Source organism: Mytilus edulis, chromosome 4 (genome assembly GCF_963676685.1).
Source record: "Mytilus edulis chromosome 4, xbMytEdul2.2, whole genome shotgun sequence".
NCBI lineage: Eukaryota > Metazoa > Mollusca > Bivalvia > Mytilida > Mytilidae > Mytilus > Mytilus edulis.
Window position 1 is genome coordinate 34,673,428 of NC_092347.1, and position 19,676 is coordinate 34,693,103.

General features: G+C 31.2%; 1 protein-coding gene across 4 annotated transcripts in view; it reads left to right on the plus strand.

Annotated features, from left to right (window-relative positions):
• Positions 1-19,676, plus strand: part of LOC139519548 (hydroxylysine kinase-like) — a 35,780-nt gene that overhangs the window by 12,705 nt on the left and 3,399 nt on the right. Inside the window, exons 1-2 of one of the 4 annotated variants that reach the window (XM_071311714.1) lie at positions 15,172-15,300; positions 19,022-19,344. The exons of 1 other annotated variant lie outside the window; for it this stretch is intronic. In XM_071311714.1, coding sequence (XP_071167815.1) covers positions 19,029-19,344 — 316 coding nt within the window. In that variant the 5' untranslated portion in view covers positions 15,172-15,300; positions 19,022-19,028. Of the gene's footprint in view, positions 1-15,171; positions 15,301-19,021; positions 19,345-19,676 lie in introns of those variants that run through there. 2 more of the 4 variants (XM_071311713.1, XM_071311715.1) reach the window with 2 other exon arrangements.

Below are 19,676 nucleotides of genomic sequence, written 5' to 3' on the forward strand. Positions count from 1 at the left end.
ATCACTGAGTTGCTAAACGTCATGTTGCAAATATTTCACGTATATTTAAGACCATGATATTGTGATGACATAAGGTTGTTTGCTAGTATGATAGTATATCTTCCATTGCTCATTGACAATCAAATTAGTTTGTAGTTAGATGGTTGCTTAACATCCAGTGGCAAATATTGCAATTGCATGTATGTTTAGGACTATGATATTGTGATGACATAAGGTTGTTTGCTAGTATATATGATAGTATAACTTTCATTGTTCTTTGACAATCAGATAAGTTTGTAGTTAGATGATTGCTTAACATCCAGTGGCAAATATTGCATGTATGTTTAGGACTATGATATTGTGATGACATAATGTGGTTTGCTTGTATGATAGTATAACTTCCATTGTTCATTGACAATCAGATAAGTTTGTAGTTAGTTCCAATGTTACCTTCTAAGGTTTGACATGATACAGACTTGAAATATTGATTGTGGTTTTTTAACATCCAGTGGCAAATAGTTCATGTATGTTTAGAACGATGATATATATTTAATGTTGACATAAGGTTAATTGCTATTAGGATATTATTACTTCCATAGTTCATTGACAATCTTATAAGGTTGTTGGTTACTTAAAGTCCTGTTGCAAATATTTGAAATTTCTTTAAGGACAATAATATCGGGATGAAATAAGGTATTTTGCTAGTATCTTAATACAACTTCCATAGTTCAAAGACAACCATATTAGTTTGCAGTTAGTTTCCATGTTATCTTTTAATGTTTTACTTTGTGATGAAATATTGATTGTGGAAAGATTAACGTCTAGTTGCAAATAATTCATGTAGGTTGAGAACTATGAGATAGTCTCGACATTAGATTTCATTGCCGAATCGGGGGGGGGGGGGGCTCCGGGGGTTGAAACCCCCTTTTTTAATTGGCTGGATCCGCCCCTGGACCGTTTAGAAGAGTATAACTTCCTTAGTTCACTAACAATTATATAAGTTTGTAATCATTTTTAGTGTTGTACCTTCAAAAGGGATTAATACAATGTGCTATTTCAAAAATATTCGTCCAACAGTGTCAAATGCCTTCTCAAAATCAACAAATGCACAAAAGAGCTTCTTTTTCTTATTTCTTAGAAATTCAAAAAATGAATGCAAAACGAACATGCAATCAGTTGTTGAATAACCTTCACGAAAACCAAATTGATTTTCCTTAATCAACAATGTTTCTTCCGAAAATTTTATTAGTCTTGCATTTAAGATTGAAGTAAATAGTTTTCCAAAACAGCTAACAATTGTAATCGGGCGATAATTTTTAGGGTTGTATTTATCACCTTTATTTTTGTAAAATGGTTTAATGGTCCCAATTACCAATGATTCAGGAATTGTCCCCGATTCAAAGATAAGATTGAACAATTTGACATAAAGTTCCATATACTGACCAAGCGAAGAACAGTATAGTACAGGGGGTATACCCAGAGCCCATTACGTACGTTCTCTGGAATATAAATTCCAGGCTAGAACGGACTTTTAAAATTTTGATTTTAAAATTTTAGTGTTATACTTTAATGGACATGATATTTTTTAAATTGTGCTGTCTTGCTTCTATTAAAAATATTGATCATAAATCATTAATCATAAAATGGATTAAAGCATTGCTCTAAAATTGGCATTGATAATTTCCATTTTCGCTCGAATGGGTTTAAAATTTTAGGCTAAAATGGGCTTTACTTTGGCGCTAAAACGTTATATTTTTTTTTCTCTAAAATGTCCTACCAATGCGCTAAAATGTCCTCCGCCGAAACAGATACAGATATTAATTTTAACTAGATTCGATAAAAATCTTTTAAGATATTGTATCAAAATTATGAAAATTTGAAATAAAAAATTATAAATTTGATATATCAGATCCCTTTTGCACTGATTGTGCATGGGTTTTCTCGTCTAGATCTCGCGCATGGTGCTTTGTTTTTATTAAAAAGTGTGCAAACAAAATAAATATTGAAACAAACATATAAAGAGAAATGCAAGGATGAACTTAAGGATGTTTCATTAATCCTTGTATGTGCCCATCGAAATTTATTAAGAAGCATGCCAGGATTGTCGCTGGACGTCAGATAAACAATGAATAAATACACACAAAAAATGCGCCAATTTGGGTTACGCAATGTTTCAATCAATCTCATTATTATACGACCGCAAAATTTGAAAAAATTTTCGTCGTATATTGCTATCACGTTGGCGTCGTCGTCTGCGTCGTCGTCGTCCGAATACTTTTAGTTTTCGCACTCTAACTTTAGTAAAAGTGAATAGAAATCTATGAAATTTTAACATAAGGTTTATGACCACAAAAGCAAGGTTGGGATTGATTTTGGGAGTTTTGGTCCCAACAGTTTAGGAATTAGGGGCCAAAAAGGGCCCAAATAAGCATTTTCTTGGTTTTCGCACTATAACTTTAGTTTAAGTAAATAGAAATCTATGAAATTTTGACACAAGGTTTATGACCACAAAAGAAAGGTTGGGATTGATTTTGGGAGTTTTGGTTCCAACAGTTTAAGAATTAGGGGCCAAAAAAGGGCCAAAATAAGCATTAATCTTGTTTTCGCACAATAACTTTAGTATAAGTAAATAGAAATCAATGAAATTTAAACACAAGGTCTATGACCACAAAAGGAAGATTGGGATTGATTTTGGGAGTTGAGGTCCAAACAGTTTAGGAATAAGGGGCCAAAAAGGGGCCCAAATAAGCATTTTTCTTGGTTTTCGCACCATAACTTTAGTATAAGTAAATAGAAATCTATGAAATTTAAACACAAGGTTTATAACCATAAAAGGAAGGTTGGGATTGATTTTGGGAGTTTTGGTCCCAACAGTTTAGGAATAAGGGGCCCAAAGGGTTCAACATTAAACTTTGTTTGATTTAATCAAAAATTGAATAATTGGGGTTCTTTGATATGCTGAATCTAACTGTGTATGTAGATTCTTAATTTTTGGTCCCGTTTTCAAAGTGGTCTACATTAAGGTCCAAAGGGTCCAAAATGAAACTTAGTTTGATTTTAACAAAAATTGAATCCTTGGGGTTCTTTGATATGCTGAATCTAAAAATGTACTTAGATTTTTAATTATTGGCCCAGTTTTCAAGTTGGTCCAAATCGGGGTCCAGAATTAAACTTTGTTTGATTTCATCAAAAATTAAATAATTGGGGTTCTTTGATATGCCAAATCTAACTGTGTATGTAGATTCTTAATTTTTGGTCCCGTTTTCAAATTGGTCTACATTAAAGTCCAAAGGGTCCAAAATTAAACTAAGTTTGATTTTAACAAAAATTTAATTCTTGGGCTTCTTTGATATGCTGAATCTAAACATGTACATTGATTTTTTATTATGGGCCCAGTTTTCAAGTTGGTCCAAATCAGGATCCAAAATTATTATATTAAGTATTGTGTAATAGCAAGAAATTTTCAATTGCACAGTATTCAGCAATAGCAAGAAATCTTCAATTGCACAGTATTGTGCAATAGCAAGAAATTTTCCATTGCACAGTATTGCGCAATAGCAAGAAATCTTCAATTGCACAGTATTGTGCAATAGCAAGTATTTTCAATTGCACAGTATTGCGCAATAGCAAGAAATATCTAATTGCACAATATTGTGCAATAGCAAGACATTTTTTTAATTGGAGTTATCTTTCTTTGTCCAGAATAGTAGTTGAATCAACTTAAATCATTGTTTTATACAATATACAATGTATATTCACTTTTACTACCAACTGATAAATTAAAACAATCTTTATCATTCAGTGATAACAAGCACTTTTTTACATTTTAATATTTTATGATGTATTTAAATGAGTAGTTATTGTTGCAAACTCCATTAGAAATTTGAATTGAGATCAGTTTTGGAATAAGGGAAAGGGGGATGTGAAAAATATATTCAACAGCATAGTGAATTGCTCAAAGGCAAAACAAAAATTTTAAGTTCATTAGAACACATTCATTCTGTGTCAGAAACCTATGCTGTGTTAACTGTTTAATCACAATCCAAATTTAGAGTTGAATCCAGCTTGAATGTTGTGTCCATACTTGCCCCAACCGTTCAGGGTTCAACCTCTGCGGTCGTATAAAGCTGCGCCCTGTGGAGCATCTGGTTATACATGTAATCAAATCATACTATTGGTAGAGAAATTCACAATTTGTTATATCAAATTGACAATTTGTTATTTCTAATTGATAATTTGTTATATCAAATTGATAATCTGTTATATCAAATTGATAATTTGTTATACCAAATTGATAATCTGTTATATCAAATTGATAATCTGTTATATCAAATTGATATTTTTTATATCAAATTCATAATTTGTTATATCCAATTCATAATCTGTTATATCAAATTCATAATTCGTCATATCAAATTCGTAATTTGCGACGTTAGGCACTACATGTCAAGTTTTACAGAACGTAACGTCAAAACAAGTAAAAAAGCATGGTGTGACATTATGACTAGACAAAAGTTAGACAAAAGTAATCGCTGACTGTGTCGTTAATTCTTCCGACATGTGATCGAAAATGGGTTCAAAAAAATCCCTGAACAGTAGATTTTAATGTTATATGGTATTTTTTGTGCTATTATAATTTAAAATTTCCCCCCTCCAAAACTGTATAATATGACTTATCATACTTGTAACAAAAATGTAAAAAACGGTGTTTTGTGACATTTTGACTAGACAAAAACAAAAAGATCGCGTTTATTCTTTTTTCAATATTTTCTCTTAAAACTTCGACACAATTTTTTTTCAAACACTTAAAAAAAAAAATTTCACGTTTGAATTAAATTTCATATCGTAGAAAAGACTGTTACTGCCTATTACTTTTCATAAGACAATTAACAAATACGCCAAAACGTCAGAAAACGGCGAGTGTGACATTTCAACAGATTTAATAAAATGAACAATTTAGGACATAATTTAAACAATACTGACTAATTGAAGACACAGAAAGTTGTATATTTATTGTATAATTTTGACACAGGAAGGGTGGATATGGAAATTGTGGTTTGGATCTGCAACATTCGTTTCGAATTTTGAAGAGCTCCAAAAAATATGCGAGATTTGGGTTTTGAGACAGAAATACAAATTTCAAAAAATCATTAATTCTGACACGATCTTTTGAAATGTTGTAACAAAACTTTTTATTTTTTTCCCTTATTATATACGGAATGAAAGGATATATCATTTTTGGATTAATCTATTTGAATTACCTTTTAAAATCACTCTTAACTTTACCCCTATACATATTTTTTTCTATTTTCGGCTTGACCACAAAACAAAGTGAACTTTTCGTCCTGGTCAGACGCGTCCAGTTAACGTCATAAATAAAACATACACCATTAACACCAAAGACTACTCTTGCTAGGAGTACAATTTTTTTTAATAAGTTAAAAAATGACAAGAATAACTTCAAAGCAACGCTGATCATATGTCGCGGTGTTACTTGTCTACACGCTCAAAATCAGTGTTATGAGGGATCATTCGAGTAACAAAATGAATAAAAGTATTGGTTTTAAGGCATATTCCGTTTCTACTTTTAATTACGCACATTTTGATGTATACATTTATATAGTTATCGATTCCGAAACTTCTAACAAATGCAATGAAGGCGAACTGGAAAGCAAAACCCGTATTATCACCAACACCGTGATTTTGTTATAGTTTGGTTAAGTTGGTCATAGATAAGTTATGTTACTTCCCAAAATGTTTTCCTCAGTTCTTTTAAAATGAGCAAATAAAAAGCAAATTACATGTTTGAATCTTTGTTGTAAGTCGAACGATCTTAATTGAAATCGTTGTTTTAAGAAATTAACGCAGGATAACCAAAAAATCGAAATTGGTATGGTTTGGTTAAGCGATTGGCATATGGTTCAGTTAAGAGTCAAGAAATTCGTCATGGTTTGGTTACATTTGTCATGGTTTAGATCCAAATAAATACATATTTGTGCCACCTTAATATTGATAGTTTGTTTGAAGTCCATTGTGAAATATTTTAAAAGTAACACAATTAAGTAATTGACTTAAGGTAGATGGGGTGTCTAAATTATAATCCATAGAATTTTTTAATAATTTACCAAAATGTAGTTTATATCATGCTTTTTTGAAAAAAATAATAAAAAGAATGGGTCACCAGGCTTATTTTCACGCTACACGGTGTTCAAAATTGATAAATTTTGTATAGATTATGCATGGAAAACTCAATTTTCTGCAATAAAACGTAATCTACACCATAGAATTTTGAGATAACATATGAGAAGATGGCTTTAATAGTATGCTTTCAGTTAAGAAAAAGAAACAAGGGGGTCACCGACCCCGTTTTCTTGCTACATTATAAAATAGGTAAATTCCTAACACATTCTATAGTAAAAGTACCTTAATCTGAATTATCTGCCATTGCATTTGAGTTGTCTCCCCTTATGTTGCCAAGTTGGAAAAAAATTGATTAAACAATTTTTTTCTGTTTTTTTGTAAAATACAACCATAAATATGATAAAACATGTCATCTTCTATATCGAAGTGGAAGTTCTTACACATGAATTACCTACTACTCTAATAATTTGCACATTCTATTAAAGATTTAGAACTTGTTTTCTGGTATTTTCAAATCCAAGATGGAGGAAGACACCCTATCTACCTTAAGAGAAGAAAAAAAGCCTTTTAGAAAATTTGGTGGGCGTTAACAATTTTTTACCAGATTCTTTTATGTAACTTATATATTATATTATCAATCGAATGTCTTGGACGAATTCAAAAACAAGTGCCAATCAGTTAATTTTAAAAGAGTTATGCCCCTTGGAAATTATTATATGTAGAACTGCATTGTTAGAGTTCTCATGTTATATGTACAATTCATACCCATATGGGAGTCTAAAATAAAAATGATAGAATTTGTTTATACTTCGCCAAAACGTAGTATCTATTGATACATGTTCAAAAATATAATAAAAATGATAGGTCACCACGTATTTTCTCAAGTTACAGGTTGTGACAAAATGACACATTTTGTATGGATAATTCAGGAATAAACACCAATTTGTGATTGGAAACTAAACAAAATAATAGAATTGTAAAATAAATAAGGAAAATAAAGCTTTCAGTCAATGCTTTGAGAATATCAAAATAAAAAACAAGGTCACCGTACGTTTTTTCCGGCTAAAATACAAAATCGGAAAATTCCATGTAGGTTCCTTAAGAATTTGCACTGTTTTAGAGTTACCTCCCCTTAAAATGCAAATTAAAAAAAAAATGGGAAACAACCAAAAATAATTTATCTTTGTATAAATATTTAATATTTATAAATTGTATTTTTATAAATTGGTTCTTTAAAATGTAAATTCACATTACATATCTTCATTCCTGCATCAAATTTTGCTAACTTGATGGAAAATCTTTACCTTAATTTGTCTGTTTTTTACAATCCAAGATGGCGGAAGACACATATACCACCTTTAGGTAGAATCGGAGCGTTTATAATGAGTAATTAAGTTAAAATATTCACATGAACTAATTGAATCAACTAAAATGGACACTTAAGCGTTTAAAAATTGTCCAAAATATTACGTCAAATAAACATGAAATTTCAGGCCAAAATCGGCCTTTACAGGACCTACTCATTTAGTCAGTTTTTTTTAGAATGTTTGGTAATTTTAACAGTTAAAAAACAGAATTAACATGTTGTTGTTGTATTACAAAATAATAAAAGTGATTGCATCCAATTTAAAAAATTCTGAGAGCTGGTTGAAATTGGTCAAAAGTAAACAAAATTAAGATATGATTTGCTCACAACAATATATTTTTTTGTTGGATAAGTAAACTTTCATTTTTCTTTTTTGTAACAAAGTGATTTTAACACAAATTTCTATCAAGTTTTCATTTTTTGAAATTATAAAAAATTATGCGTTTAAATATTAATTACATATTTTATTAGTGATTTTATTTCAGGTCTGTTGTGGACAGTTGTGTCATTGACATTCATATCACATCTTCTTTATTTATATGTAGGATGAAACTGGGGCCTATAGTGTTGCATTGGTAAAATACGAGTTTTATCTTTGCTCATATTCAAACGTATGTTATTTGCAGCAATAAAATAAAATTGTTGAAGTATTCAGTATTGATATGAAAGATGCAAGAGATTTTCCTATGAACTTTTAAGTATAAAACCGTGATACTTCTAATTATCTCCCTCAAAGCATATAATGATTTTACCGATTGCATATTTAATTTTAACTATTTACAGTTAGTTGGTTCAATTCTAATATAAAACGTTGTTTTATTTTTTTACTTATGTTTTTTTTCCAAATAGTTTACAATGTACAATTATAATATCAAAATTATTTATTACCCTCTAATCTAAAACTATAATAATTATTTTCTAATAATTTATCGTTTTTTAAATTAAAGTTGTTGGTTAAATTTGAATACAATATATCAATTTTTCATTTGCTTTTTTCTTTTACGCCGATACTTAGGGCAGCGATTAGGAAGGGCAGCGATTAGGAAATCATGGCCTAACTAAGATAAAGCTTCGATGCGCATGCTGAGACATGTTGTACGTCGAAACTAACTTCATCATTATTTCTGTCCTTAGCATATATTATAGGACCAATTTTAGGGTAGTTTAAAAAAACAGGTCTCAGTTCTCAAATTGTTATTATGTAACATAAATATTTTATATTTAAATGAATAAATGTCTTTTATTTATTCTCATTTATATTTTAGACATTAAGCTTAATTACTGGACACATTTTTCAGGATTTAAGCTTAAATCCTAGAAATTTGGACTAATGTCTAACATCATTTAGACAATAGACTTACTGCCCAGGCGTTAGCTTATTGCCTGGGATTTAAGGGAGTTCGCTTCTCAGTTTCAAGTAATTAACTTTTCAAAACACTAGCTTATATAGATGGGGGATAAATAAAGGAATCCGAAGAGCAAAAAAAATATGGGTCACCGTGCTTGTTTTCGAGATATGAGCCATTGAAATTTTGGCGGGAAAATATTCTCTCTAGACTTTTCATAGCTTTATCATTGACAAGTTCGAGTTCCCAAAAACTGTTAAAAAGAAACAAAACCAATAAAATTAAAAAGTTATAAGACTTTTACAGATGGCTTATCATTATACATGTAAAAGATTTACAAAAAGAAAATAGGGGCAAATTTTTTCAAAGCATTCAAATGGATAAAACCAGAGGATTCCGAAAATTTTACAAAAATAGTTCCCTAAGGGCATTCAACATGGAGCAAAACTTATATCATATAGTAAGCTCTAAAATGACAAAAAACGAGAATTTCGTCCTGAACATGCATGAAATATTTGCCACTGGACGTTAAACAACCAACAATCAATGATTTTAAACGAGAATTCATAAGGGCTAATTTATGAATAAATCAATATAAAAAATATATATATGTTATCTATAAAACATGAATTGAATGAAATATACGAACCTTGGGTTGTGCTTTCTGATGTTTTGGATCAATGTCTGATAGTGCTTCAGTATGTTGTCTACTGTATCTGATGGTAAGTTGTTGGTTCCTATCACTAGAACTATACATGCAACGCTGCTGACAATGTTGTATATTTTCCCCCAGAGTTGTTGGATGAGAGCACCACTGTGTGAAGATACGGTATAGGCAGAAGGCATATACTTATGAAAATACTTGGTCTGGGAATGACCAGCGATTAGAACAGTCATGATTGATTTAAAGAATTACGAATTTGAGTCATACAAAAATGAAAGACAGAATGGCACATATGCCTTTATTACATAAAATCGGTATGGCTTAAAAAATAAATTGACCTATCAAAGATAGCGAAAGTAAAATTCCATTTCTGTATTGACCAATGTATGCTTTGCAGCCTGAACTAGGGAAAATAGTAATAAATGCCATTTTTGAATTTAGAAAGGTATCGGTTTTGACATTCGTTTCCTTTTCTTTTACTAGTTTTAACAATACATGTAGACTTAGCGGTTCCAGTTTTAATCCATTTGTTACCTGTGGAATATATTTGTTATTTGCATTTATGGCTTCACCCTTCCTTTGTCACAGCGTGTCATCTTTTCTTTGTTGTTCTTACATGTTAATCAAGATATTCAACGATTTGAAATGATTTTAGTATGCCTTTAAAAAATCAGCAGATTGGATTTGTTTGCAGTCATGCTATTCATTTTCGTAAAAAGATATGATGCTATTACCTCACTTGTTATCATTACTATAAAATGCACTACAAAAAAGCAAGTGTGTTAATTAAAAAAAAATGATAAAAAATGAAATCTTAGTCTATGCAATCATAGTTTGAGTCTAGTGACTCCTTGAAATTAGAGACATATAGAATTTTATTCTTAATAAGTTTTCGGTAATAAAGACAAAATCATGAAGTTGTTAAAGTTTGATTTAGAGTGCGTAACTTAACTATCATATAGCTATATATAATGATTGATAAAATGTACGTCACACCAAAGTTCACGGTATGAAATTCAGAGTTAATTTTTCATATAGTTTTGTAGAGTTTTGAAAAGGTTGAACGAAAAAAGTAACGGCCTGATTTAAATACATAACAACAAACGGGGGTTTGGGGTGATATAAAGCAACAAACGACAGCCACTGAATTTACAGGCACCAGAATGTGGCGAAGTTAAACATGTTTGCTGGCGCCAAACCCTCCCCTTACCTGAAAGAAAAACAGAACAACACATAAACTTGCACATTCAAAACTAGTATCATTCTCTTCTTTAATTAAATTCAATGTGACCCAAGTCGGATATATTCTCGTCAAATAAATTGAGTCGACGTTGCAAAAATGTAAGTCTCATTTGTAGTTACTTAGATCGAAAATGAGACAATTATCAGGAAAGTTGGGACAGAAGTTGGTGTTGTCTCACATAATTTTTTCATTCCGGTTCAACTCGTAAAATATTGGTGTTTGATTTTAAAAAAACAACAACATATCAGCAAAAAGACTTTACCGATGTTTACTGGGTATGTACCGTAAGACGATACATATACGTGTACTTATTTTGAATAAGAAACGTGAAATAAAATATATGGCAACGTATATTGAATGTATCATTTATGATGATTTTTTTTTGGTAATTTAAATGTCACTTGTGGCAGTTATATAAAAAAAATTCTTCGAATTTGATTCATTGCTGTTGTGCCGATGTTTGCGTTAATTTATTCTAATTGATTCGAATGTTATTCACCTCTTTGGTCTCTGGAAGATTTTTGTAAATAAGATAAATATTTGTTGTTAAGTTGCTGTCTCATTAAAATGTACTCAAATCAGATTTTATTGAAATATCATGGTATATTAAAAAGAGAAACGCATTTCAACGAGGTGAAATTAAATAAAAATAAATTCATATTTATATATATTCTCTTAGTGAAATAAATACGGTACAAACACATTAACGCGAACATACGTCGCCTTACTTAGTGAACGTCAAAAACGTCAAATTAGCGATGCTGAAACATATTGGTAGACCACCATGCGACCGCTTCATTTTGATGATTTTTAGATTTCTCGGCTTTACTTTATATACATCAACACGTTCCTTTTACAAAGAAATTTGATTTTATAGTGATGTTTTTCAAAATACTTATGTTGTTTTTACTTTTTTTTTGAAGGTTAGTAACAACTTGTCCTTTTAATAATTGTAAGAAAAAATGAAAACGCTTACATTGTGACATTTTGGTAGACAACCTTTCGACGCATTGATATTCGATACTAATCGATAAAAATGTTTGATGTATTGCTTGACCCGTATAGGTGTAATTTTGCAATAAAGATTTATTTATAAGAATGTTATTGTCTTCTCATTGGCAATTCTACCACATCCTCTTACTTGTATGTTTATAATCTTCTGCGGTTTTTTTTTGTTTTGTTTTTTTAAATCGCAACGCTTGTTTGTAATTATCAGCGTGTGATTTATGCTTTGTAATCTCATTGTGTTTTTTCCAAGTGTAAACTTTTTGAATGATGATCTGTATTATTCTTCGGTATTTCGTGTCTTATTTAAAGTAAAACTAAGTTTGAAACTGAAATACAAAGCTTCTTTTCGTAGTTCGACCGCTAAATGGAGAAATTATCATTTCAAAAAATCGCGAAGATATGAGTAACTGTATAGACATATATCTGTAACTGTAATAGACGTTTAGAGAAGGATATCTGTTGAGTTGCGTTGTTTCTGCTTCATTCATTATCTTCGATTTAATATTTCGAACCATCATTTTTTTCGGAAATAAAACTGTCCTAAATTCGTCAAAACATATTAAATCATCGAGATAAAAATATATGCCCACAAAGTTATAACAACATTAGCAAAATTCCACTGTTTATGATCTTCACACTAAATCCTTCGGATGTTGGATGTGTTATAAATAATAACTTAGTCTTAGATGCATGATTATTTATTAGTCTTTAATAGCTTTTAGCTAGCTTTCAGTACTTTACTCCCTGATCTGTATTTACTATTTAGTGTCTGTTTGTTTTCGAGATGTACAAGGACCCTTCCACGTTCACTTTTGTGTAAAATTTATTTTTATTTGTATCCACCTGATGAGTTGAGCCTTTCAAACTGATTTTTTAGCCTGCTCTTATGTTGTACTGTTACACCACTGTCCCAGGTTAAGGGAGGGTTTGACGCCAGCTAACATGTTTAACATCGCCATATTCTGTATATGCCTAGGCCTAACCAAAATTATGAGCCCAGGCTGCAATCCAGTGGATGTCGTTTGTTGCTGTTACATATTTGCCTATCGTTATTTATTTTTTTGTGTACCTAAATAAGGCCATCAGTTGACTTGTTGAATTGTGCTACATTTGTCTTTCGGGGCCTTTAATAGCGGCATGGACATAGCTCACTTTTAAAGACCGTACAGTAACCTATAAGTGTTAGTTTCTGTGTCATTTGGTCTCTTCTGAAGAGTTGTCTCATTGACACTCGTACCACATTTTCTTTTTATTATATATATGTTCATGACGACAAAAAGTTCAAAAAAATTAATAGATACAGAAGGTACATGTACATGTCAGTTTTGCATCAGAGGCCGTCCTGGATGAAGGTCGAAGACATTTCGACTGCCACGGGAATAGCAGATTGGATAGAGACGGAAATTTATCTTTGCCACATGCAATCTGTTGACCCCTCAAATAATTATTACAAGGGTTATTAACGTACAAAGATCACGGAATTCTCTGTACACGAGGCATCTAATTTAACGTCCGAATTCTGACTGGACGTAGATACGTACTTGTGCATCCCGCACAGCAAAACGGACGCTCCACTTTGACTATGGTTTTCGTGGAGGTATCTACCAATGAATACCATCTCTCCAATCCTCTGTCACTCTTGGGGGTCTTGAAATGTAGTGTTTTGTTACTTGTTGTTTATCAACTGATGTACGTGATATTGTGCTTTTGTGTTTTATCTATCATGTCTGTTTGTTTTGCTAAAAAATTGTTGTTAATGTAATGGAATTCTATATGACTCTCGTATACAAGTGAGAGGCTTATCTAGTAATACAACCAGGTTAAATTTACCATTTTCCACATAGGAAATGCTTGTACCAAATCAAGAATATGACAGTTGTTATCAATTCGTTTGGTGTATTTGTGTTTGTGATTTATATATATTTTTTTCAATTGCTAAAGGACTGTCCGATTTAAATTTTACTTATAAATTTCATCTGTAATCTCCGAACTTTACCTCGCTATAAACATAAAAATTTGAGGAATCACACTTAAATATCAAAATAAACACACACAAACATATTGAATACATTTATGACATAAACAAGCAGATAGTTACGGTTTCGGGGGGGGGGGGGGGAGCTTTTATTTATTTTGTTAATATGTTCAAGGATTTGTATAGTGTCACATTGGCAAAACAAAACAGAAAAGCTATACAGAAAAAAAGAAATAAGAATTCAGAAAACACAATAATCAACATAGGCCGAAGTTATGGTCCGAATTCGGCATAGGCCGAGTTCATGAGTAGCATCATAATCGCCCCAAAATTCAAATCAAAATGGAGTTGTCTCCCTTTCGGGTTCGGGTGAACAATTTTTTTTAAATTTCCACGATAAAAAGTTTTCGGCAAAGTTGTAAAAACAATTTTAAGTAAAATATGGAAGATTATTACATTCGGGACAAAAATAATAAAGCGAATTTAAAACACTTAGGTAGAGAAGGTTTGGTTAAAGAAAAACTTTCAGGTTCGGGTTACCACTTTTACCGAGGTGGAAATGAATAAACCTTAATTTTATCTTTGTTACTGATGTTTTGACAAAAATCTTTTCACACATGAGATAGAATTCAATTATACATCAAATGCATAAAAGTTAGTAGAAAAAATCGAAACGCAAAGAGCATATAATTCGTAAAATAGATTTCCGGTTCGGCAAATTTCCGGCAAATTCCGGTTCGGGTCCGGGTTCGGGTTACCACTTTTACCGACTACCGTTGAGATGTACTACTATTTTATTCAAATGTCAAAACAAAGGGCTGTGCAGCATATACTTTTAACATTTATGTACATGTATATGCAAGAACTAAGATTTTAAACTAATTTATACTTAATTCTGTAGTATCCCTACCCCACCCATCATATCTTAGAACCAGTACATACACAATACAAAATATCTATGAATAATATATCCCCCATAAAGAGACAGTCTCTGAAAAAGCTGTATTTACAAAGTGCGACCTATAAAATGAATAAAACAATATTTCTAATGCTCCTGCTCTCTAAATTTAAACTAGACTATCACTGTATCAAAGTTTTGTCTCCTCCCCCATTACTTTGAAGTCTTTTAAGAGATATACATACAAAGAACTCTCGTGTTTTATATGTCTGGAAATAATGATTTGCAAAGAAATCTGTTCTGGAAATTCTTAACGACTACCAGTAAACATTGTGTGGAAATTACTCTACCCTTTGGAAAATTCATGGAATTTCTTGTGCACCAATAGACAAGAAGTTTGGAAATTTTTTGTGGAGGTTGGAAATTTGTCTGGAAATTTAGAAAAAATCGAGGAAAAAAAGTCTGGAATTCCAATGTCTTCCATAGGGGGGGATGGATTATTTCTGGAATAGCCCATTCCCGGCAAATTCGTCGAGATAATTATAAAAAATATATGCGTCTCCGCTACAAAATTCTTAATCATGTTTTGGTTAGTGCATTGAAAATTAAATGTTTTTTCCCCAATGTTTCTAGTCAATTAAGTGCAAATCTGACAACGTTTTGAATAAATGATAAGCATGGTAAGTGTATCCATATTGCTATAAATATTTTTTTTTATGTGTTGGATAAATCTTAATCATGTTTAGGTATTAGTAAAGGTTTAGTGTATTACAAAAATGAACTCTCTATATATTTTTCTTCTTTGTTTCTAAATAAAGGGAGATTATGAAAACATTTTTTATGTGTTTATAAAATCTTAATCATGTTTTGGTTAGTGTAATGCTATAAATATTTCTTTGTCATTGTTTCAAAAGGAATTGGGATACTTACAGAGTTTTATTATGTGTTGAAAATAGTTCTTAATCATCGTAACTAATACAAATTGAAGTGACTGTGCCTATACCGGAAGCGTTGACCAGGCTAACCCGGGTTAAGCCGCTGTGTCAAATGAAGAACTACCACATAATGGAAGGGCAGACACGAAAATTACTGAACTAGTAGATTGATATGTAAATACTAACAAAAACTAACAGCTGTATAAATATGTTATTTACTAATGTTAAAGAGGCCAGGATAAGGTACCGGTAAATTTTTTTTTAACTAACAAATGTACAGATTTCAATAAATATGATAAATTAAAAAAAAAAGATTGATATGTTTTTCGTCCGTGGTAAATTAAAAAAAAATGATATCGGAGGTTAATGCATTTCCTACATCCAACTTGAAAGATACCCATATCGTCGACCTAATATCGAATTGTTCTGCTTAACTATGTACTAAATAAATTGAAAACTTATGCAAATGGTGTTTTTAAAATGAAACACTTCGCAATTGAGAAGAAAATTGTAATTTTGTTTGTTCCTGTTGTTTCTATTAACTTTTAAAATTTTTGTCACTATTCACTATAGTAAACATTTATCGCCTTCTGTAACAAAGAGCTTCGATTCTTTTGTTCTATTTCAAGTGGGTTTCCGACTGTGTAATATCGAGATCATCTTTTATTCTTATTCGATATCTTTGTAATAATTTCATAAAATAAGTATACCTATTACCACAAAACGGACATATTACTAACATGCATCCTTGCTTTCATCAAAATGATTATATATACCCACCCATTTCATCTCAAGAATCACATCAAAATGATTCAAACACTATCATGACTATAGAAAGTTAATTATGCATGTCCAGAAACCTTTCCAACTCACTGTTTCCTGTGGTCAAAACTAGGGAGAAACGTTTCATAGATTTCAATTGTTAATTTATTTATGTAAATTTACAAAACTGTGATAAGGAGTGATCAGATTCACTGCCCTTGAGAAATTAGGCATATCCTGCTGCATGGTGCTTTACAGTTTACACTATCAAAGATTTAATAAACAGACATTATTTCACAGATCGCACACTCGCTTCAATTTTGTCAACAATTTATATACAAGTCAGACATAAAAACCTTTATTGTGTGACCCCCCCCCCCCTAGTAAAAATATTTTTTGATGGTAACCCCCCAAGTGGTATGATATTTTTGGCACTGACCCCCTCTAAAATGCACCGACCCCCTCAGCTGATAAATAATGACTGTTCCCTTGAGGTCACTTTGCATTGCATACGGAAAATATGTCGGGGGAAATTGCTTCCCTGGAAGGAAGCAATTCAAATAAAGTAAACTTCTTCTAAATATGAATAAATTAAATAATTTTCTTCAGAAAAAATGTATATGTACATAAGTTTTATAATGAAAACTCCATTGAGTTATAAAAAAACATATGCATTATTTTTTTTAATTTTAGGTTTCTTATGACTTTAAATATCTATCTATGAAACTAAGGAATCTGTGAGCTTTATAGATATATAATAAAAACCGTGAGCCCAAAATGTTGACCTGAGTAAGTTCACCAGCACACTAGAAGACCTGATATTTAAAATATTTATTATTATAATTAAGATTACTATCTAATTTTGACACCTGTCGTAATCACCAATCAAGCCAATAATCATGTCATTTAAGTTTTCACACCTGAGACATCAAATACATTTAATTGAATTAACTTATATAATCAGTTGGCAATAAGAATCCAATCAAAGATTACAGTGAATTGAAATTCAATGCACTTTTTATTAAACAATACAAAATCTCAAATAGCTGACATGGATCATGTGGATTAAATTAAAGTGAGATCACCAATCTCCCGGTATCAAATTATTTGAAAAAATAACAAAAATGTATTGCAATATGACCTATAACATTGAAGGAGTAAACTTGTATTAAGTCGTGTTCTAACCCTTTATAATAGAAAATAAAGGAACATGGATTAACCTTGCACGGGCATCGAACACAAAGTTACTTTAGTATAATACTGCACTGTCACTAAATAGTCTGTCACTATATTTAAATTCAGTCATAAAAAAATCACCTTATATATAGTCATTCAGTTTCTCTTCAAAAGCATTCGAAGTTTGATTGCTGCAGAATTCGTTTCGACTGTATCCAGGGGCTTAACTAGATTCTTTTAAAAGTGAGGCAAAATATATTCGCCATTCCGTGAGGGATCTGACGGCCGTTCAAGACCCTGGCCCAGAAGCTATGAAAAATATTACGCAAAATTGTGAATCCTGAGAGTTTCGCGGACTCTTAGGAGGCACAATTATTTAAGTGTCCCTGCTCTTGGAACCTCAGGCTCCAAAAACAACAGTCAAGTAAAAGACATCAGTCAAGTTGAAAACACCAGCCAAGTTAAAAACACCTTCAACACAGAAGGCTGTATCAACACCAAAATTCTACTAAGATTGAGGTATGCTGCTAATGACAGTCAAGATCATCAGATACTTCTTACTCAGTAGTGACAGTCCACCTTCGGCGAAGAATTAAGCAAAACGTGACAAGATTTCAAAGTTTAATGGAAAAAAAGAGTTATTAACACTAGTGTCGATCCTGTTAATATATTTAAAACCAGACACATGGATTACAACTATAGACTCTATTAGATTTGTGAATCTCTTGTATCATATGTCTCTGTTAAATTACATCGGCGAATGTGAATTCAGTCCGGTCAACTTTATTTTGAAGAAAAATATTTTTTTTTCAAGAAAGTTTATATTTTCATATCCTTTTTTTTTTTTATTAACATACATATATAATCAACGTGTACATCGGCGAATGTGAACACCGTCCAGTTAATTTTTTTGGCAGAAAAATATTTTTGTTTATCATGAAGTTTATTTGTTCGTAATATATATTTATTAATCTCATAGATTCCTGAATTTCATGGACGAATATTGTAAAACAAAAGAGATATTAACACTTGTGTTGATCATTTCAATATATTTAAAGCATATATATCGGCGAATGTGAATACCATCCGGTCAACCTTTTTAGCAGAAAAAAAAAAATTTGTTTACTATAAATTTATATTTTTCGTATTATTTATTTAAAAATCTCATCGATTCCTGAATTTCTTAGACAAATATTGTAAAACAAAAGAGATATTGACACTTGTTGCCCGCCGGACTACTCACTCACTCACTGTTGAAATATGTATAGCGTTTAACGGCGAGTGTGCATACCGTCCGGTCAACTTTATTTGCTCAAACATATTTTTTTCACTTATTTTATTTGATTTTCATAAAATATATTTTAATATCTTTAATGTCTACAAGTATTAAACAAATCTACTGAATAACAAAAAAGTTATGACTATTTATATGTCTGGTCAACCGTCCTGTCACTATCCGGGCAATCGTCCTGTCATTAGTGCAACCCAAAATACATTAAGAAATATGATTATTTTTAACATTTTTCAGAGACAATATGGATGTTCTGAAAGATACTCGACCAAATGCTGATGATGTGATATCTTTTCTGAAGACAAATTTTTTTTGTACAGTGTCCCATGTTGAAGAACTAAAAGCATATGAAGACAAGAATTTTTATTTTAGAATAGTAGAAAGGGGACATAACCAGTGGGATGACATAGGGAATGTAACAGAGTTTGTAGTTAAAGTGACAAAATGTGAAGAAATGAGTGAATTAAAGTGGAAATCTATTAAGAAAATATTGAACTGCCTTTTACATAATGGTTTTACTTGCACAAAGTTATTAACTTCATATAAGATAGAGAAGAATGGTAGGTTTATATAATATTGTACAGTGATTATTAACTTAGGACTGCAGCTAAATTGCATCTGTTTTCTGCTCTTTGGTCTGGTAGTTCTCTTTGACACATCCCCATTTCCATTCTCAATTTTTTCTCATTCTGTATTTGAATTCTTTAATTAAATTGCATACTTTTATCCACAAGTTTTTTGTTATCCCCAATGTTTTGTGTATAATAATTTTCATTTTAAAGGTTAAAAGGGGGTAACTCTTTTTTATTGTTTATTATGTGTATGCAGCTTTTAGCCCCAGGTATTTCCTTGTATCAAATTTATCGTTTGAAGATGCCTAAGGTGCATTTGT